At 54.9% G+C, this 22,858-nt stretch overlaps 1 protein-coding gene across 2 annotated transcripts in view; it reads right to left on the minus strand.

Annotated features, from left to right (window-relative positions):
• Positions 1-22,539, minus strand: part of RNF166 (ring finger protein 166) — a 35,254-nt gene extending 12,715 nt beyond the window's left edge. The window contains exons 1-5 of one of the 2 annotated variants that reach the window (XM_040329669.1): positions 22,131-22,535; positions 13,201-13,357; positions 11,752-11,864; positions 2,158-2,272; positions 383-490 (exon numbers count right to left, since the gene is read on the minus strand). In XM_040329669.1, coding sequence (XP_040185603.1) covers positions 383-490; positions 2,158-2,272; positions 11,752-11,864; positions 13,201-13,357; positions 22,131-22,297 — 660 coding nt within the window. In that variant the 5' untranslated portion in view covers positions 22,298-22,535. Of the gene's footprint in view, positions 1-382; positions 491-2,157; positions 2,273-11,751; positions 11,865-13,200; positions 13,358-22,130 lie in introns of both variants that reach the window. The other variant, XM_040329670.1, reaches the window with a different exon arrangement.
• Between the last annotated feature and the right edge of the window lie 319 nt (positions 22,540-22,858).

Genomic DNA, 22,858 nt, shown 5'->3' on the forward strand with positions numbered 1-22,858 from the left:
ACGTTTCTGGTTGTCACCTGAGAAAATGTGGGGAATTTCAAGGGGTATGAATACTTTTTCCTGTCTCTGTCCATAGAGGGGTATGAATACTTTTTCCTGTCTCTGTGTATAGAGGGGTATGAATACTTTTTCCGGGCCCTGTACATAGAGGGGTGTGAATACTTTTTCCGGGCCCTGTCCATAGAGGGGTATGAATACTTTTTCCTGTCTCTCTGTATATAAAGGGGTGTGAATACTTTTTCCTGTCTCTGTGTATAGAGGGGTGTGAATACTTTTTCCGGGCCCTGTACATAGAGGGGTATGAATACTTTTTCCAGGCCCTGTACATAGAGGGGTGTGAATACTTTTTCCTGCCCCCTGATGAAGAAGCAGCGTTACGTACCACGAAGGTGTCGTAGGAGAATTTGTGTCGGTGGAGAAGATGTTGCAGGAAGTTGGCGCTCTTGTAGGCGGGGTCTCCCCAGGGCATGGCGGAGCAGATGGGACACACCTGGAAGGGAACGAGGAGGGTGAGGATCGGTTCAGGGATCGTCCACCATGGTGCAACCCTAACCCTTCTGTTCTGGAAGATTTACCCCCCCATGACCAGGCCATGTTTACAATATTGTGCTAATTAAAAGCATTTGTTACCCTAAAAAAATAAAATAATTGGATCCTCCTCCTTCAGAGCATTTTGTACAGCGCAGTGCTTGGGGTGTCATTTGGCCCCGCCCCCTCCCCTCCCCCCCCCCACCTGAAACATAAGAGAGAGTCCTCATCTCTAGACTTGTATTTCCATGAACAGCCCCCCAGACAGCGCCCACTGGTACCCATCGATCGGCCCTCAGGACTCACCCCCCCAGACAGCGCCCACTTGTACCCATCGATCGGCCCTCAGGACTCACCCCCCCAGACAGCCCCCACTTGTACCCATCGATCGGCCCTCAGGACTCACTCCCCCCCCCCCCAGACAGCGCCCACTTGTACCCATCGATCGGCCCTCAGGACTCACCCCCCAGACAGCGCCCACTTGTACCCATCGATCGGCCCTCAGGACTCACCCCCCAGACAGCGCCCACTTGTACCCATCGATCGGCCCTCGGGACTCACCCCCCCAGACAGCCCCCACTTGTACCCATCGATCGGCCCTCGGGACTCACCCCCCCAGACAGCGCCCACTTGTACCCATCGATCGGCCCTCAGGACTCACCCCCCCAGACAGCGCCCACTTGTACCCATCGATCGGCCCTCGGGACTCACCCCCCCAGACAGCGCCCACTTGTACCCATCGATCGGCCCTCGGGACTCACCCCCCCCCCAGACAGCGCCCACTTGTACCCATCGATCGGCCCTCAGGACTCACTCCCCCAGACAGCGCCCACTTGTACCCATCGATCGGCCCTCAGGACTCACCCCCCCAGACAGCGCCCACTTGTACCCATCGATCGGCCCTCGGGACTCACCCCCCCCCCCCAGACAGCGCCCACTTGTACCCATCGATCGGCCCTCAGGACTCACCCCCCCAGACAGCGCCCACTTGTACCCATCGATTGGCCCTCAGGACTCACCCCCCCAGACAGCGCCCACTTGTACCCATTGATCGGCCCTCAGGTCTCACCCCCCCAGACAGCGCCCACTTGTACCCATCGATCGGCCCTCAGGACTCACTCCCCCCCCCCAGACAGCGCCCACTTGTACCCATCGATCGGCCCTCGGGACTCACCCCCCCAGACAGCGCCCACTTGTACCCATCGATCGGCCCTCAGGTCTCACCCCCCCAGACAGCGCCCACTTGTACCCATCGATCGGCCCTCAGGACTCACTCCCCCAGACAGCGCCCACTCGTACCCATCGATCGGCCCTCAGGACTCACCCCCCAGACAGCGCCCACTTGTACCCATCGATCGGCCCTCAGGACTCACCCCCCAGACAGCACCCACTTGTACCCATCGATCGGCCCTCAGGTCTCACCCCCCCAGACAGCGCCCACTTGTACCCATCGATCGGCCCTCAGGACTCACCCCCCCAGACAGCGCCCACTTGTACCCATCGATCGGCCCTCAGGTCTCACCCCCCCAGACAGCGCCCACTTGTACCCATCGATCGGCCCTCAGGTCTCACCCCCCCAGACAGCGCCCACTTGTACCCATCGATCGGCCCTCAGGACTCGGGACCTACCACTTTGTTGGGGTCACTCCGGTGGTTCTCCATGCAATGCTTCACAAGCTCCTGCTGGTCCAGGTTCCGGGCCCCACAGTAGGGACACACAAATGTCGATCGGTTCGGAATATTACTGCGACAAGAAAGGACAACTTGTTATCTCTACAGGAAACGATCGTCTTCATCTCTACAGGAAGGGAAACGATCGTCATCTCTACAGGAAGGGAAACGATCGTCATCATCTCTACAGGAAGGGAAACGATCGTCATCATCTCTACAGGAAGGAAAACGATCGTCATCTCTACAGGAAGGGAAACGATCGTCATCTCTACAGGAAGGGAAACGATCGTCATCTCTACAGGAAGGAAAACGATCGTCATCATCTCTACAGGAAACGATCGTCATCTCTACAGGAAGGGAAACGATCGTCATCTCTACAGGAAGGGAAACGATCGTCATCATCTCTACAGGAAGGGAAACGATCGTCATCATCTCTACAGGAAGGGAAACGATCGTCATCATCTCTACGGGAAGGGAAACGATCGTCATCATGTCTACAGGAAGGAAAACGATCGTCATCATCTCTACAGGAAGGGAAACGATCGTCATCATCTCTACAGGAAGGGAAACGATCGTCATCATCTCTACAGGAAGGGAAACGATCGTCATCATCTCTACGGGAAGGGAAACGATCGTCATCATGTCTACAGGAAGGAAAACGATCGTCATCATCTCTACAGGAAGGGAAACGATCGTCATCATCTCTACAGGAAGGAAAACGATCGTCATCTCTACAGGAAGGGAAACGATCGTCATCATCTCTACAGGAAGGGAAACGATCGTCATCTCTACAGGAAGGGAAACGATCGTCTACAGGAAACGATCGTCATCATCTCTACAGGAAGGGAAACGATCGTCATCATCTCTACGGGAAGGGAAACGATCGTCATCATCTCTACGGGAAGGGAAACGATCGTCATCATCTCTACGGGAAGGGAAACGATCGTCATCATCTCTACGGGAAGGGAAACGATCGTCATCATCTCTACAGGAAGGGAAACGATCGTCATCATCTCTACGGGAAGGAAAACGATCGTCATCATCTCTACGGGAAGGGAAACGATCGTCATCATCTCTACGGGAAGGGAAACGATCGTCATCTCTACAGGAAGGAAAACGATCGTCATCATCTCTACGGGAAGGGAAACGATCGTCATCTCTACAGGAAGGGAAACGATCGTCATCTCTACAGGAAGGGAAACGATCGTCATCATCTCTACGGGAAGGGAAACGATCGTCATCTCTACAGGAAGGAAAACGATCGTCATCATCTCTACGGGAAGGGAAACGATCGTCATCTCTACAGGAAGGGAAACGATCGTCATCATCTCTACAGGAAGGGAAACGATCGTCATCATCTCTACAGGAAGGGAAACGATCGTCATCTCTACAGGAAGGGAAACGATCGTCATCATCTCTACAGGAAGGGAAACGATCGTCATCATCTCTACAGGAAGGGAAACGATCGTCATCATCTCTACAGGAAGGAAAACGATCGTCATCATCTCTACAGGAAGGAAAACGATCGTCATCATCTCTACAGGAAGGAAAACGATCGTCATCATCTCTACAGGAAGGAAAACGATCGTCATCATCTCTACAGGAAGGGAAACGATCGTCATCTCTACAGGAAGGGAAACGATCGTCATCTCTACAGGAAGGGAAACGATCGTCATCTCTACAGGAAGGGAAACGATCGTCATCTCTACAGGAAGGGAAACGATCGTCATCTCTACAGGAAACGATCGTCATCATCTCTACAGGAAGGGAAAGGATCGTCATCTCTACAGGAAGGAAAACGATCGTCATCATCTCTACAGGAAGGGAAACGATCGTCATCATCTCTACAGGAAGGAAAACGATCGTCATCATCTCTACAGGAAGGGAAACGATCGTCATCTCTACAGGAAGGAAAACGATCGTCATCATCTCTACAGGAAGGGAAACGATCGTCATCATCTCTACGGGAAGGGAAACGATCGTCATCATCTCTACAGGAAACGATCGTCATCTCTACAGGAAGGGAAACGATCGTCATCTCTACAGGAAGGGAAACGATCGTCATCATCTCTACAGGAAGGGAAACGATCGTCATCATCTCTACGGGAAGGGAAACGATCGTCATCTCTACAGGAAGGAAAACGATCGTCATCTCTACAGGAAGGGAAACGATCGTCATCATCTCTACAGGAAACGATCATCATCTCTACAGGAAGGGAAACGATCGTCATCTCTACAGGAAGGAAAACGATCGTCATCATCTCTACAGGAAACGATCATCATCTCTACAGGAAGGGAAACGATCGTCATCTCTACAGGAAGGGAAACGATCGTCATCTCTACAGGAAGGGAAACGATCGTCATCTCTACAGGAAACGATCGTCATCATCTCTACAGGAAGGGAAACGATCGTCATCTCTACAGGAAGGAAAACGATCGTCATCATCTCTACAGGAAGGGAAACGATCGTCATCATCTCTACAGGAAGGAAAACGATCGTCATCATCTCTACAGGAAGGGAAACGATCGTCATCTCTACAGGAAGGAAAACGATCGTCATCATCTCTACAGGAAGGGAAACGATCGTCATCATCTCTACGGGAAGGGAAACGATCGTCATCATCTCTACAGGAAACGATCGTCATCTCTACAGGAAGGGAAACGATCGTCATCTCTACAGGAAGGGAAACGATCGTCATCATCTCTACAGGAAGGGAAACGATCGTCATCATCTCTACGGGAAGGGAAACGATCGTCATCTCTACAGGAAGGAAAACGATCGTCATCTCTACAGGAAGGGAAACGATCGTCATCTCTACAGGAAGGAAAACGATCGTCATCATCTCTACAGGAAACGATCATCATCTCTACAGGAAGGGAAACGATCGTCATCTCTACAGGAAGGGAAACGATCGTCATCATCTCTACAGGAAGGGAAACGATCGTCATCATCTCTACGGGAAGGGAAACGATCGTCATCTCTACAGGAAGGAAAACGATCGTCATCTCTACAGGAAGGGAAACGATCGTCATCTCTACAGGAAGGAAAACGATCGTCATCTCTACAGGAAGGGAAACGATCGTCATCTCTACAGGAAGGGAAACGATCGTCATCTCTACAGGAAGGGAAACGATCGTCATCATCTCTACGGGAAGGGAAACGATCGTCATCTCTACAGGAAGGAAAACGATCGTCATCTCTACAGGAAGGGAAACGATCGTCATCTCTACAGGAAGGGAAACGATCGTCATCATCTCTACAGGAAGGAAAACGATCGTCATCATCTCTACAGGAAGGGAAACGATCGTCATCATCTCTACAGGAAGGAAAACGATCGTCATCATCTCTACAGGAAGGAAAACGATCGTCATCATCTCTACAGGAAGGAAAACGATCGTCATCTCTACAGGAAGGAAAACGATCGTCATCTCTACAGGAAGGGAAACGATCGTCATCTCTACAGGAAGGGAAACGATCGTCATCTCTACAGGAAACGATCGTCATCATCTCTACAGGAAGGAAAACGATCGTCATCATCTCTACAGGAAGGGAAAAGTTTTCAGAGGGTGTCAGCGGGACAGCCAGGCCAGGGACATTTTCAGAGGGTGTCAGCGGGACAGCCAGGCCAGGGACATTTTCAGAGGGTGTCAGCGGGACAGCCAGGCCAGGGACATTTTCAGAGGGTGTCAGCGGGACAGCCAGGCCAGGGACATTATCAGAGGGTGTCAGCGGGACAGCCAGGCCAGGGACATTATCAGAGGGTGTCAGCGGGACAGCCAGGCCAGGGACATTTTCAGAGGGTGTCAGCGGGACAGCCAGGCCAGGGACATTTTCAGAGGGTGTCAGCGGGACAGCCAGGCCAGGGACATTATCAGAGGGTGTCAGCGGGACAGCCAGGCCAGGGACATTTTCAGAGGGTGTCAGCGGGACAGCCAGGCCAGGGACATTTTCAGAGGGTGTCAGCGGGACAGCCAGGCCAGGGACATTTTCAGAGGGTGTCAGCGGGACAGCCAGGCCAGGGACATTTTCAGAGGGTGTCAGCGGGACAGCCAGGCCAGGGACATTTTCAGGGGGTGTCAGCGGAACAGCCAGGCCAGGGACATTATCAGGGGGTGTCAGCGGAACAGCCAGGCCAGGGACATTTTCAGAGGGTGTCAGCGGGACAGCCAGGCCGTGATTGGAAGTTGCCGATCCAACAGGCTGGATTGCGTTTAGACAAACAAATGGCGGCACAACCAATCGTATTGCGCCATTTTCATTCTTTGATTGACTCCTCCCCCCCGCTGACTATAATAAACTCCCAACTGATACAAAGTTCTAATCGCAATCTACGGGAATGTGATGATCGATCGGTATGATGGGGGAGGGGAATGATCGGTACCTGGGAATGGGATAATCGATCGGTATGATGGGGGAGGGGAATGATCGGTACCTGGGAATGGGATAATCGATCGGTATGATGGGGGTGGGGAATGATCGGTACCTGGGAATGGGATAATCGATCGGTATGATGGGGGTGGGGAATGATCGGTACCTGGGAATGGGATAATCGATCGGTATGATGGGGGAGGGGAATGATCGGTACCTGGGAATGGGATAATCGATCGGTATGATGGGGGAGGGGAATGATCGGTACCTGGGAATGTGATAATCGATCGGTATGATGGGGGAGGGGAATGATCGGTATGATGGGGGTGGGGAATGATCGGTACCTGGGAATGGGATAATCGATCGGTATGATGGGGGAGGGGAATGATCGGTACCTGGGAATGGGATAATCGATCGGTATGATGGGGGAGGGGAATGATCGGTACCTGGGAATGGGATAATCGATCGGTATGATGGGGGAGGGGAATGATCGGTACCTGGGAATGTGATAATCGATCGGTATGATGGGGGTGGGGAATGATCGGTACCTGGGAATGGGATAATCGATCGGTATGATGGGGGAGGGGAATGATCGGTACCTGGGAATGGGATAATCGATCGGTATGATGGGGGTGGGGAATGATCGGTACCTGGGAATGGGATAATCGATCGGTATGATGGGGGTGGGGAATGATCGGTACCTGGGAATGGGATAATCGATCGGTATGATGGGGGAGGGGAATGATCGGTACCTGGGAATGGGATAATCGATCGGTATGATGGGGGAGGGGAATGATCGGTACCTGGGAATGTGATAATCGATCGGTATGATGGGGGAGGGGAATGATCGGTATGATGGGGGTGGGGAATGATCGGTACCTGGGAATGGGATAATCGATCGGTATGATGGGGGAGGGGAATGATCGGTACCTGGGAATGGGATAATCGATCGGTATGATGGGGGAGGGGAATGATCGGTACCTGGGAATGGGATAATCGATCGGTATGATGGGGGAGGGGAATGATCGGTACCTGGGAATGGGATAATCGATCGGTATGATGGGGGAGGGGAATGATCGGTACCTGGGAATGTGATAATCGATCGGTATGATGGGGGTGGGGAATGATCGGTACCTGGGAATGGGATAATCGATCGGTATGATGGGGGAGGGGAATGATCGGTACCTGGGAATGGGATAATCGATCGGTATGATGGGGGTGGGGAATGATCGGTACCTGGGAATGTGATAATCGATCGGTATGATGGGGGAGGGGAATGATCGGTACCTGGGAATGGGATAATCGATCGGTATGATGGGGGTGGGGAATGATCGGTACCTGGGAATGGGATAATCGATCGGTATGATGGGGGAGGGGAATGATCGGTACCTGGGAATGGGATAATCGATCGGTATGATGGGGGAGGGGAATGATCGGTACCTGGGAATGGGATAATCGACCGGTATGATGGGGGTGGGGAATGATCGGTACCTGGGAATGGGATAATCGATCGGTATGATGGGGGAGGGGAATGATCGGTACCTGGGAATGGGATAATCGATCGGTATGATGGGGGAGGGGAATGATCGGTACCTGGGAATGTGATGATCGATCGGTATGATGGGGGTGGGGAATGATCCGTACCTGGGAATGGGATAATCGATCGGTATGATGGGGGAGGGGAATGATCGGTACCTGGGAATGGGATAATCGATCGGTATGATGGGGGAGGGGAATGATCGGTACCTGGGAATGGGATAATCGATCGGTATGATGGGGGTGGGGAATGATCGGTACCTGGGAATGGGATAATCGATCGGTATGATGGGGGAGGGGAATGATCGGTACCTGGGAATGTGATAATCGATCGGTATGATGGGGGAGGGGAATGATCGGTACCTGGGAATGGGATAATCGATCGGTATGTTGGGGGAGGGGAATGATCGGTACCTGGGAATGGGATAATCGATCGGTATGATGGGGGAGGGGAATGATCGGTACCTGGGAATGTGATAATCGATCGGTATGATGGGGGAGGGGAATGATCGGTACCTGGGAATGTGATAATCGATCGGTATGATGGGGGTGGGGAATGATCGGTACCTGGGAATGGGATAATCGATCGGTATGACGGGGGTGGGGAATGATCGGTACCTGGGAATGGGATAATCGATCGGTATGATGGGGGTGGGGAATGATCGGTATGATGGGGGAGGGGAATGATCGGTACCTGGGAATGGGATAATCGATCGGTATGATGGGGGTGGGGAATGATCGGTATGATGGGGGAGGGGAATGATCGGTACCTGGGAATGGGATAATCGATCGGTACCTGGGAATGGGATAATCGATCGGTATGATGGGGGTGGGGAATGATCGGTATGATGGGGGTGGGGAATGATCGGTACCTGGGAATGTGATAATCGATCGGTATGATGGGGGAGGGGAATGATCGGTACCTGGGAATGGGATAATCGATCGGTATGATGGGGGTGGGGAATGATCGGTATGATGGGGGAGGGGAATGATCGGTACCTGGGAATGGGATAATCGATCGGTATGATGGGGGTGGGGAATGATCGGTATGATGGGGGAGGGGAATGATCGGTACCTGGGAATGGGATAATCGATCGGTACCTGGGAATGGGATAATCGATCGGTACCTGGGAATTGGATAATCGATCGGTATGATGGGGGAGGGGAATGATCGGTACCTGGGAATGGGATAATCGATCGCTCGGTATGATGGGGGAGGGGAATGATCGGTACCTGGGAATGTGATAATCGATCGGTATGATGGGGGAGGGGAATGATCGGTATGATGGGGGAGGGGAATGATCGGTATGATGGGGGAGGGGAATGATCGGTATGATGGGGGAGGGGAACGATCGGTATGATGGGGGAGGGGAATGATCGGTATGATGGGGGAGGGGAATGATCGGTACGATGGGGGTGGGGAATGATCGGTATGATGGGGGAGGGGAATGATCGGTATGATGGGGGAGGGGAACGATCGGTATGATGGGGGAGGGGAACGATCGGTACCTGGGAATGGGATAATCGATCGGTATGATGGGGGAGGGGAGTGATCGGTATGATGGGGGAGGGGAGTGATCGGTACCTGGGAATGTGATAATCGATCGCTCGGTATGACGGGGGAGGGGAATGATCGGTATGATGGGGGTGGGGAATGATCGGTATGATGGGGGTGGGGAATGATCGGTATGATGGGGGAGGGGAACGATCGGTATGATGGGGGTGGGGAATGATCGGTATGATGGGGGAGGGGAATGATCGGTATGATGGGGGAGGGGAACGATCGGTATGATGGGGGAGGGGAACGATCGGTACCTGGGAATGGGATAATCGATCGGTATGATGGGGGAGGGGAGTGATCGGTATGATGGGGGAGGGGAGTGATCGGTACCTGGGAATGTGATAATCGATCGCTCGGTATGACGGGGGAGGGGAATGATCGGTATGATGGGGGTGGGGAATGATCGGTATGATGGGGGTGGGGAATGATCGGTATGACGGGGGTGGGGAACGATCGGTACCTGGGAATGTGATAATCGATCGCTCGGTATGACGGGGGAGGGGAACGATCGGTACCTGGGAATGTGATGATCGATCGATCGGTATGATGGGGGTGGGGAATGATCGGTATGATGGGGGAGGGGAATGATCGGTATGATGGGGGAGGGGAATGATCGGTATGATGGGGGAGGGGAATGATCGGTATGACGGGGGAGGGGAACGATCGGTACCTGGGAATGTGATGATCGATCGATCGGTATGATGGGGGAGGGGAATGATCGGTATGATGGGGGAGGGGAATGATCGGTATGATGGGGGAGGGGAATGATCGGTATGATGGGGGAGGGGAATGATCGGTATGATGGGGGAGGGGAACGATCGGTATGATGGGGGAGGGGAATGATCGGTATGACGGGGGAGGGGAACGATCGGTACCTGGGAATGTGATGATCGATCGATCGGTATGATGGGGGTGGGGAATGATCGGTATGATGGGGGAGGGGAATGATCGGTATGATGGGGGAGGGGAATGATCGGTATGATGGGGGAGGGGAATGATCGGTATGATGGGGGAGGGGAATGATCGGTATGATGGGGGAGGGGAACGATCGGTATGATGGGGGAGGGGAACGATCGGTATGATGGGGGAGGGGAACGATCGGTATGATGGGGGAGGGGAATGATCGGTATGATGGGGGAGGGGAATGATCGGTATGATGGGGGAGGGGAATGATCGGTATGATGGGGGAGGGGAACGATCGGTATGATGGGGGAGGGGAATGATCGGTATGATGGGGGAGGGGAACGATCGGTATGATGGGGGAGGGGAACGATCGGTATGATGGGGAGGGGAATGATCGGTATGATGGGGGAGGGGAATGATCGGTATGATGGGGGAGGGGAATGATCGGTATGATGGGGGAGGGGAACGATCGGTATGATGGGGGAGGGGAACGATCGGTATGATGGGGGAGGGGAACGATCGGTATGATGGGGGAGGGGAATGATCGGTATGATGGGGGAGGGGAACGATCGGTATGATGGGGGAGGGGAACGATCGGTATGATGGGGGAGGGGAACGATCGGTATGATGGGGGAGGGGAACGATCGGTATGATGGGGGAGGGGAACGATCGGTATGATGGGGGAGGGGAATGATCGGTATGATGGGGGTGGGGAATGATCGGTATGATGGGGGAGGGGAATGATCGGTACCTGGGAATGGGATAATCGATCGGTACCTGGGAATGGGATAATCGATCGGTACGATGGGGGAGGGGAATGATCGGTATGATGGGGGAGGGGAATGATCGGTATGATGGGGGAGGGGAACGATCGGTATGATGGGGGTGGGGAATGATCGGTATGATGGGGGAGGGGAACGATCGGTATGATGGGGGTGGGGAATGATCGGTATGATGGGGGAGGGGAATGATCGGTACCTGGGAATGTGATGATCGATCGGTATGATGGGGGTGGGGAATGATCGGTACCTGGGAATGGGATAATCGATCGGTACCTGGGAATGGGATAATCGATCGGTACGATGGGGGAGGGGGAACGATCGGTACGATGGGGGAGGGGGAACGATCGGTATGATGGGGGAGGGGAACGATCGGTATGATGGGGGAGGGGAACGATCGGTACCTGGGAATGGGCTGAGACGTTGGCACTACGGGAACAAACTTTGGACAGTTGGCCATCTGTTCCTGGACCTTGGCACACGAGGAAATGTGGGATCTCATCTTGGCGAGAGTCACCTGTGCAGGAAACACATCATCCAATCAGCACAAAGATCTACGAGGAGGATCAGAGCCCTACCTACACCAATCACATCCGCAGGACGGCAGAGGGGAGGAGCCCGTTGTCTCCTCCTCCTTCCCATGTCTGGATATCAGGCTCAAGGTTTTCAATAAAAGGAACATTCTGTTATACCAGACCCGGGACCCCACCCACCACACCCAGGACCCCACCCACCGGGCCCGGGACCCCACCCACCACACCCGGGACCCCACCCACCACACCCAGGACCCCACCCAGGACCCCACTCACCAGACCCGGGACCCCACCCAGGACCCCACTCACCAGACCCGGGACCCCACCCAGGACCCCACTCACCAGACCCGGGACCCCACCCAGGACCCCACTCACCAGACCCGGGACCCCACCCAGGACCCCACTCACCAGACCCGGGACCCCACCCAGGACCCCACTCACCAGACCCGGGACCCCACCCAGGACCCCACTCACCAGACCCGGGACCCCACCCAGGACCCCACTCACCAGACCCGGGACCCCACCCACCACACCCGGGACCCCACCCAGGACCCCACTCACCAGACCCGGGACCCCACCCAGGACCCCACTCACCAGACCCGGGACCCCACCCAGGACCCCACTCACCAGACCCGGGACCCCACCCACCACACCCGGGACCCCACCCACCACACCCGGGACCCCACCCAGGACCCCACTCACCAGACCCGGGACCCCACCCAGGACCCCACTCACCAGACCCGGGACCCCACCCAGGACCCCACTCACCAGACCCGGGACCCCACCCACCACACCCGGGACCCCACCCACCGGGCCCGGGACCCCACCCACCACACCCGGGACCCCACCCACCACATCTGGGACTCCACCCACCAGACCCGGGACCACACCCACCACACCCGGGACCACACCCACGACCCCACCCACCACGCCCGGGACCCCGCTCACCAGACCCCCACCCACCAGGCCCGGGACCCCACCCACCAGGCCCGGGACCCCACCCACCAGGCCCGGGACCCCACCCACCACATCTGGGACTCCACCCACCACATCTGGGACCCCACCCACCACACCCGGGGCTCCACCCATCAGACCCGGGACCCCACCCACCACATCTGGGACTCCACCCACCAGACCCGGGACCCCACCCGCCAGACCCGGGACCCCACCCGCCAGACCTGGGACCACGCCTACCGCACCCGGGACCACGCCTACCGCACCCGGGACCACGCCCACCGCCCCCGGGACCACACCCACCGCCCCCGGGACCACACATACCGCCCCCGGGACCACACCCACCGCCCCCGGGACCACACCCACCTTCTTACTGCATCCTCTGCAGGGAGCTTTATATGAAGAGAGTTGTTTGTCTACATTGGAGGCTTTGTCCACCTTCTTTGGGTCAAAGGGCATACGACAGAGCGGGCAGAGAGGAGACGACACCTGGAGACACGGCTGCAAACATTCTCCACAGAACCTGCAAGAGAAGCACAGCTGGGTCATCAACCGCCAGGCCGGCCCGAGAAGACGCAGCGGAAAGACCGCAACATGGCGGCACCCCCCCATCCCCCCCCCATCAAATGACAGCTGGGTCATCAACCGCCAGGCCGGCCCGAGAAGACGCAGCGGAAAGACCGCAACATGGCGTCACCCCCCCCCCCCCCCCCCCCCCCGTCAAGTCCTTAAAGAGAAAGAGGAACTGACACTTCTGAGTGGAACTCGACTTTACCCGCCAGTGCGGGGCGGAGATTCTCCAGGAAGGGGGCGTGCCTTCCAGTAATGTGATTGGTCACATGCCAATCGCTGAGTGGGGGAGGGGGACACGGGTGATCGGCTCTGATCTTCCCTCTGAGTGTAAACAATACTGAGCTGTGATCGGTATCTGATAAGAGGGGATCCCCGGTAACAGCCGCACACATCACACCCCTTGTACCTTAGTACAGTGACAGTGCATAGTATTATCACTGTATTGGTGTCACTGGTGATGTCAGTTAGTGTCAGATTGGCCGCCGCACTATTGCAGTCCCCATAATAATTTAATAAAAAATGCCACCATATAAAGATAATATAAAACTTTCACACAAACCAATCACTGAACACTCATTGGAGGTTTCCGAGCAGAAAGTGAAAATATCTCGTCGGCTTTTCTCATTTATATCACAAAAAACGGGGTTACTTACCGGTAACATCCCTTTTCCTGGAGTCTTTCAGGACAGGTACTGTAGAGAGACACAGGCTCCTCCCCTCACAGGAAACACCGCCTTCCAATTAAGAATTTAAGCCTCATCCTCCCTCAGCTCCTCAGTTTTTTCCAGAGTACCTCCGGCCAGCTGGGGAGACACAAGAACACGTCATAAAAGTATAAAATTACATCTTACCTGACGGCCTCGTCTGATGAGTTTCCATAATATCCCCTACAACAAAAGAGGGTGGGTACCAGTGCTGTCCTGAAAGACTCCAGGAAAAGGGATGTTACCGGTAAGTAACCCCGTTTTTCCCTGTTCGTCTTTCAGGACAGGTACTGTAGAGAGGATAAGCGAGCACCTTACCCTAGGGTGGGACAACTGCTTGCAGTACTTTGCGTCCAAAAGCCTGGTCTTTGGTTGAAAGTAGGTCCAGTCTGTAATGTTTTACAAACGTTGAGAAACTAGACCATGTTGCAGCCTTGCAGATCTGCTCCGGGGAAGCACCAGCACACTCTGCTTGGGAAGTTGCTACTGCCCTGGTGGAATGAGCCTTGATACCCTGTGGAGGCTCTACTCCCCTAGAAGAATAGGCTAGAACGATGGCTGCCCTTAACCACCTGGCTATCGTGCGTCTAGAAGCCCTAGACCCTTTCTTGGACCCAGAAAACAAAACAAATAGTGAATCAGCTTTCCTGAACTGACTTGTGTAATCCAAGTATTGTAGGACACACCTCCTAACATCTAGGTTGTGAAACTTGTGTTCCTGTTCCCTCACAGGATTTGAACAAAAAGAAGGCAATGTTATTTCTTGACTTCTGTGAAACTTAGAAGCTACCTTTGGTAGAAAAGCCGGATCTGTCTTAAAAATGATGCGATCCGGAAAAACTTGAAAAAAGGGGACCCTAATAGATAGGGCCTCGAGTTCGCTCACTCTCCTGGCAGTAGTGATCGCTACTAAAAACACTGTTTTGAGAGTGATCACTTTTAAACTACATTTGTCTAAAGGCTCAAATGGTTCTACTGTAAAGGCTTGAAGAACCAATGAGAGATCCCAAACTGGGAAGTTGGAGGTTTTAACAGGTCTCCGTCTACTCAAAGCCTTAAAAAATCTAGAGACCCAAGGGTCAAATGCTAGTTGTTTTTCAAAAAATACACTTAGCGCTGACACCTGACCCTTCAGCGTGCTAGTTGCCAACCCTTTATCAGCTCCAGCTTGAAGAAATTCTAAAACAGCCACAGAGCTGTTGACACTGAATGAGCTTTCTGCACACCAGATGTTAAACCGTTTCCACACTTTTTGGTAAATGGCTTGCGTCTCCTTCTTTCTACAGCTTAGGAGTGTTTCAACCAAGCGTTCTGAAAACCCTTTGCCCCTCAGCAGCTCTTCCTCAGAAGCCAGGCTGCCAGGTTCCATCTCTCTACCTGCGGGCAGCAGATTGGACCCTGCAAAAGGAGATCCTCCCGAATTGGTAGAATCCAAGGAGATTCTATCGATAGATTTTTTAGGATAGAGAACCATGGTCTCCTGGGCCAATGAGGTGCGATGAGAATGAGTGTTGTGTTCTCCCCCTGCAGTTTCCTCAGGACTGCTGGTATTAGAACCGGAGGGGGGAAAGCATAACACCTGGAGAACTTCCAGGTTTGGGCCAGAGCGTCCACCGCCAGAGCTCCATCCCATCTGTTTAGGGAAAAAAAGAGCCGAGTTTTGGCATTTTCTCTTGAGGCGAATAAATCCACCTCCGGAAGACCCCATCTTTGAGTGATCGCTCTGAAAACTTCCTGATTCAGAACCCAATCGCCCTCCCTCAGTTTCTTCCTGCTGAGGAAGTCTGCGACCTGATTTAATTCTCCCTTCAGATGTATGGCTGAGAGGGACAAGACATTGGCCTCCGCCCATATGAGAATAGATTTTGTCAGATCCCATAAGGACTTGCTCCTGGTGCCCCCCTGCTTGTTGACATAAGCTACTGCCGAGGAGTTGTCTGTCCTGATTCGAACATGCTGTCCCTGCAGCTCCTTCTGAAAGGCTTTGAGGGCTAACTCTATCGCTTTTAGTTCTCTCCAATTCGAAGATTTTTGCGAGTCCTCTTTTGCCCAGCGACCCTGTGTCAGAAGGGAGTCCAGGTGTGCTCCCCAACCGGAGCCACTGGCATCTGTTGTCACTGTTCTGGAAATCGGGGAGATCCAATCCAGGCCCTGTAAAAGGTTCGCCCCCTTCCTCCACCACCAAAGGGACCTCTTGATGTGAACCGGTATGGATATCAGGGAATCCAAGGATTCCGGTTTGTGGTCCCAAATGTTCAGTATGAACAGTTGTAGAGGTCGGAAATGCAGACCCGCCCACTGCACTGCAGGAAGACAAGATGTTAATAACCCCAGAGCTGACATGACTTTCCTTATCGGAAGCTGGCAACTGCTCTGAAGAAGTGATATTACGTTGTCCACCTTCTGAACTTTTTCTATTGGGAGAAAAGTCATCTGTCTGGTTGAGTCCAGTACATATCCCAGAAAAGTGACTCTTTGGGAGGGTGTCAGGCTGGATTTTTCCAGATTGAGTAACCAACCTAGGTTCTCCAGAATCCCCTTTGCAACCTGGAGGTCCTGGGACAACCGTGTCGGAGAGTCTGCAAAGAATAGCAGATCGTCCAGGTAAGCTATCACCAGGATGCCCTTGAGACGTAGAAAGGCTAGTACCTCCACCATCACTTTGGTGAATATGCGGGGGGAAGAGGAGAGCCCGAAGGGGAGTGCTTTGAATTGCAGGTGAAACATCCCCTCTCTGGACCTCACGGCCAGTCTGAGAAATCTCTGATGGCATTCCGCTATTGGGATGTGTAGGTAGGCATCCTTTAAATCTATGGATGCCATGAAGCAGTTCGGAAGGAGGAGTGTCCTCACGGAATAGATGGAATCCATCCGAAACCGTTTGTACGTGACCGAGGTGTTTAGAGGTTTTAAATTCAGTATAAGCCTGAATTTCCCTGAAGGCTTGCGGACCACAAATATGTGGGAGTAGAAGCCCTTTCCTATCTCCTCCGATGGAACCCGAACTACCACCTCCTGATCCTCCAACTCCTGAAGAGAGGAGATCAGAGCCACAGATTTCTCTTTGCATTGGGGCAAATTGGTGACTAAGAGTCTGGATGGGGGGGGACTTGAGAACTCTAGTCTGTACCCTCTCCTTATGATCCCCAGCACAAATTGGTTGCTGGTGATCGTCTCCCATTGTGGGAGAAAGGCCCCCAACCTTCCTCCCACCTTGACTCCGTCATTGAGGTTTTTGGGGCTGTTCAGGAGCACGAAAAAGTGCCCCGGCACGGCCTTTCCCTTTTGGTCCCCAAAACTTTTTCTTTCCCTCAGGTTTGGGGACTTCCACCTTCTTTTGGGTCCAGAATTTTTTCTTTGTCTGTCCCCCAAATTTTTTCTTTAAGGGGAAAGCCTTCTTCTTGTCGGCTGTACGATCTAAGACAGCCTCCAAGCCTGGCCCAAATAATAAGTCTCCTGTAAGGGGGATCCCGCACAATTTAACCTTTGAGGCGCTATCCCCCTGCCATGTCTTGAGCCAGAGAGCTCTTCTTGCAGAATTAGATAGAGCTGCAGATCTGGCAGACATGCGGATTGACTCTGCTGAGGCGTCCGCTACATACCGTACGCCACTCAGTAAAGTTGGAAAAGAGGAAAGTATAGTCTCTTTTGGCGTTCCGGCCTCAATATGTGCCTTAATTTGTAAGAGCCAATGCTCTAAATTACGGGCCACCACTGTTGCTGCCATAGCTGGCTTAAGGTTCCCCTGGGAAGCATCCCAGGACTTTTTTAATAGCGAATCCATCCGCCTGTCCATGGGGTCTGAAAGGACCCCCATGTCCTCAAACGCCAAGTCCGTATGTCGGGATACCTGCGAAAAGGCGGCATCTAGTTTGGGGGATTTGTTCCACACTGAAGCCTCCTCTTCAGAAAAAGGAAACCTCCTCTTCAAAGAGTTTGAGAAGAAAGGTTTCCTCTCTGGGTCCTGCCATTCTTTTTTGATGGCATTGACCAGTACTTCATGGACTGGAAAAACCCTTTTCTTTTGTTCTCCCAAACCACTGTACATCTGGTCATGGAGTGACAGTGTCTTTTTCTCCTCAACTATCCCTAAAGTAGCGTGGATAGTTTCCAATAACTCTTCCACCTCTTCAAGGGAAAGCTTGTAGCGAGAGACCTTTGAGGACCCTGCCTCTGTCTTCTCACTATCTGACTCCTCTTGGGAGCTAGAAGCGGCACTGTCTTGCTCCTCCTCAGCATCCTCTCTGATATCCGCAGGTTTCTCTCTACTCCCAGAGGGAAGAACCTCAGGATTCGGTGGAATTACCTGTTGCGCTACAGAAGGGCTGCTTTGGGGCAATTGAAAATTAGCAAAAATATCTTTAAACGATTGAAAGGTGCCAGAAAGCTCTTTCATAGAAGCTGCTAATTCAGATGCCTGCTCTGCCTCCCTTTCTTTAACCAGCCCCTCAATACATCTCCTGCAAAGTGCTTTGTTCCAACTCTCACTAAGTGAAGATCTGCAGGAAGGGCATTTCTTCCTGCTGTGGGCTGATTTTTCTGTGGATTTCTGAAAAACACAGAAGAAAGTGGAGGCTAGATTAAAAGAGAGACCAGCGCATAACACAGGTAACCACCAGGAGTGTTCTAGGACCAACCACCACCAGGGTTCCAGACACACTACACTAACAAACTCCCCGACCACCAGGAAAACAAAAAAATCACCAGTGAAGCTGTACAACATGATAAGGGAACACCACCCCAGGGTTCTCCTTACCTTAGAGTGGCTGGTGCTGTCGTCATCCGGAGGTGCACGGGAAGCCTCTGCTTCCGACATCTCGCTGAGGAATGTGGTCGCGACTGCCTGCCAAAACGCCGACCCTACGGCTGAGAAGAGAGAGGCCGCACCAGCCCAGCGTCAGGCCTTTTCACACTGCAGCGTCCGGGACCAGTGACGCGTATCCGGCGGAAGTGCCCGCCCCCCCCGGAACTGACGTCACTCGTCATCCGGTCCGGCCCAGCTCCTGGCCGACTGTGAAATCTCACAGGGAGCGTGCACCCCGCCTGCAGCGCCACCCCTGTGCGTTGAGTGAATAGGCCTCCGCGGCTGAATCCACCCCAGGAATGTCCGCGGGACGCTACACGGCGATGTCCTGGGTAAGTGACTTCCCCAGTCAACCAGGACGCCATGCGTTTAAAAAATAGCCCTGAGCCCAGGGAGAACAGGTCCCCCCTCTCAGGAAAACTGGCCTCAGCTTCCCCAGCTGTCTGGCCCTTGGCCCCCAGCGGTGTCTCCCCTCCGGAGGAAACACCATAAAACTGAGGAGCTGAGGGAGGATGAGGCTTAAATTCTTAATTGGAAGGCGGTGTTTCCTGTGAGGGGAGGAGCCTGTGTCTCTCTACAGTACCTGTCCTGAAAGACGAACAGGGAAAATATAAATGTAATTTGGGTGCCGCGTCGCACGACCGCTCAATTACCAGGGGGAGAACCTTCCGGAGGTGAAGGGGTTAATCTTTAGCAATACTTCCTGCCCAGACCAATAGCCCCAAACATTCTGTATAGCAGAGACCCCAGAGAATGAATGGCGGGTGTTGCGATCTTCAAGTCACATGGTACTTGCACATCAATTGATATAAAAAGACGATGTTAGGCCCCACCCAGAGTGCTAATCCAATCAGGCGGCAGAGACCCGCCCCCTGGACCCTCCTGCCTTGTAGATGTACAGATTCCTGAATAATAATAATAGAGAAAGTAAAAGTGGCTGCAAAGCCGGAACATTTCCTTCACTTGTATTGGGGTATAAAATGTGTCGTTATCGGTTATGCCCCTCCCCCTCACTCACCTGAGCCCTCCCCCTCACTCACCTGAGCTCTCCCCCATACTCACCTGAGCCCTCCCCCTCACTCACCTGAGCCCCCATTGGATCCAGCGCTGGGCCCGTCTGCAGCTCTTCTCTCCCCGCACTTCCGGGTCTCACTAACTTTGCAGATGTGGCTCCCGCTCCTGTCAATTAACCCCTTCCCGGCCCCTCTTCTCCGGTTTCACCCCCATTAACCCCTTCCCGGCCCCTCCTCTCCGGGGTTACCCCCCATGAACCCCTTTCCGGCCCCTCCTCTCCGGTTTCACCCCCATTAACCCCTTCCCGGCCCCTCCTCTCCGGGGTTACCCCCCATGAACCCCTTCCCGGCCCCTCCTCTCCGGGGTTACCCCCCCATAAACCCCTTCCCGGCCCCTCCTCTCCGGGGTTACCCCAATTAACCCTTTCCCAGCCCCTCCTCTCCGGGGTTACCCCCCCCATTAACCTCTTCCCGGCCCCTCCTCTCCGGGGTTACCCCCCATGAACCCCTTCCCGGCCCCTCCTCTCCGGGGTTACCCCCCATGAACCCCTTCCCGGCCCCTCCTCTCCGGGGTTACCCCCCCATAAACCCCTTCCCGGCCCCTCCTCTCCGGGGTTACCCCCCCAATTAACCCTTTCCCAGCCCCTCCTCTCCGGGGTTACCCCCCCATTAACCTCTTCCCGGCCCCTCCTCTCCGGGGCTACCCCCCCAATAAACCCCTTCCCGGCCCCTCCTCTCCGGGGTTACCCCCCCATTAACCTCTTCCCGGCCCCTCCTCTCCGGGGTTACCCCCCCAATAAACCCCTTCCCGGCCCCTCCTCTCCGGGGTTACCCCCCCCATTAACCTCTTCCCGGCCCCTCCTCTCCGGGGTTACCCCCCCCATTAACCTCTTCCCGGCCCCTCCTCTCCGGGGTTACCCCCCCATGAACCCCTTCCCGGCCCCTCCTCTCCGGGGTTACCCCCACCATTAACCTCTTCCCAGCCCCTCTTCTCCGGGTTCACCCCCCCATTAACCTCTTCCCTTCCCCTCCTCTCTGGTTTCACCCCCCCCCATGAACCCCTTCCCGGCCCCTCCTCTCCAGGTCCGTCCCCCTCCCCTGTCAGTATGGCTCCTCCCCCTGTGTCCCCTCCCCCTGTCAGTGGGGCCACTCCCCTGGTCAGTATGGTCCCTCCCCCTATCAGTATGGCCCCTGTGTCCCCTCCCCCAGTCAGTAGGGCCCCTCTCCCTGTCAGTGAGGCCCCTGTGTCCCCCTCCCCCGGTCAGTATGGTCCCTCCCCCTGTCAGTGGGGCCCCTGTGTCCCCTCCCCCTGTCAGTATGGCCCATCCCCCAGTCAGTGTGGCCCCCATGTCCCCCCCCCGGTGTCCCCCCTCCCCCTGTCAGTATGGCCCCTGTGTCCCCTCCCCCAGTCAGTATGGCCCGTCCCCCAGTCAGTGTGGCCCCCATGTCCCCTCCCCCTGTCAGTATGGCCCCTGTGTCCCCTCCCCCTGTCAGTGTGGCCCCCTCCCCGTCAGTGTGGCCTCTGTGTCCCCTCCCCCCGTCAGTATGGTCCCTCCCCCAGTCAGTGTGGCCCCATGTCCCCTCCCCCTGTCAGTATGGCCCCTCCCCCAGTCAGTGTGGCCCCTCCCCCAGTCAGTGTGGCCCCTCCCCCAGTCAGTGTGGCCCCTCCCCCTGTCAGTATGGCCCCTCCCCCTGTCAGTGTGGCCCCCATGTCCCCTCCCCCTGTCAGTGTGGCCCCTCCCCCAGTCAGTGTGGCCCCCATGTCCCCTCCCCCTGTCAGTGTGGCCTCTGTGTCCCCTCCCCCAGTATGTCCCCTCCCCCTGTCTGTGTGGCCCCCGTGTCCCCTCCCCCTGTCAGTGTGGCCCCCATGTCCCCTCCCCCTGTCAGTGTGGCCTCTGTGTCCCCTCCCCCAGTCAGTGTGGCCCCCATGTCCCCTCCCCCTGTCAGTGTGGCCCCCGTGTCCCCTCCCCCAGTCAGTGTGGCCCCCATGTCCCCTCCCCCTGTCAGTGTGGCCCCCGTGTCCCCTCCCCCAGTCAGTAGGGCCCCTCTCCCCGTCAGTGTGGCCCCCATGTCCCCTCCCCCTGTCAGTATGGCCCCTCCCCCAGTCAGTGTGGCCCCATGTCCCCTCCCCCAGTCAGTGTGGCCCCCATGTCCCCTCCCCCTGTCAGTGGGGCCCCCTCCTCCCGGGCCCCTGGCACTCACGTGTGTCCGCAGCTCCCTATGGCCACAGGCTTGTGATAGACCTCCAGACAGATGGGACAGCCGTATTGGGTCTCCAGGCTGTCGGCGGAGGACGGGACGGCCGGGTTCTGGTGATGTTGGTGTTGCCGGTGTTGGGCTGAGGCCACCAGATTCCGGAACATTGCCATGACCGCCGCAACACCGTCACCTCAGCGGCTGCAGCAGGACATAAACACTACACGTCATCACCCCGGGCCCGCTGACGTCACTGCGCGGCGACACGCGTCACCATGGAGACCCGCCAGGCCTGTCCGCCCTTCCTGAGCGGAGAATGAGAGGACGGAGGTCCTTCTCCCCGGGAATGGCGGACACCAGAGCTCAATACACCCCGACAGACCCCCCAATCCTCTCATAGATGGCAATTTCCAACTCACAGAGGCTCGGCCGCCATCTTATCTAAGGGCAAACCTCGCTTTTATTTTACAAACCTTTACTGACCTATGAGGAGAGCCGCAGACTGGAAATAAAGAGAAATGTTATCAGAAACTAGAATATAGATTGATATCGCTAGTATAGTGCTGAAGCCTCTGATATCTGTACGCTGAGGCGCCGTCCGCCATGTTAAGTGAGGGCAAAAAAAATCTCTAGTCAGGGGAGCCCCGGACTCAGAGCTGATGTGACTTCTACCTGAACTCATGTATTGTAAAACTAATATGGGTCATGGACTTTGTGGCCGTTTTTCTGTGGTC

The sequence above is a fragment of the Rana temporaria genome, chromosome 11 (assembly GCF_905171775.1).
Source record: "Rana temporaria chromosome 11, aRanTem1.1, whole genome shotgun sequence".
NCBI lineage: Eukaryota > Metazoa > Chordata > Amphibia > Anura > Ranidae > Rana > Rana temporaria.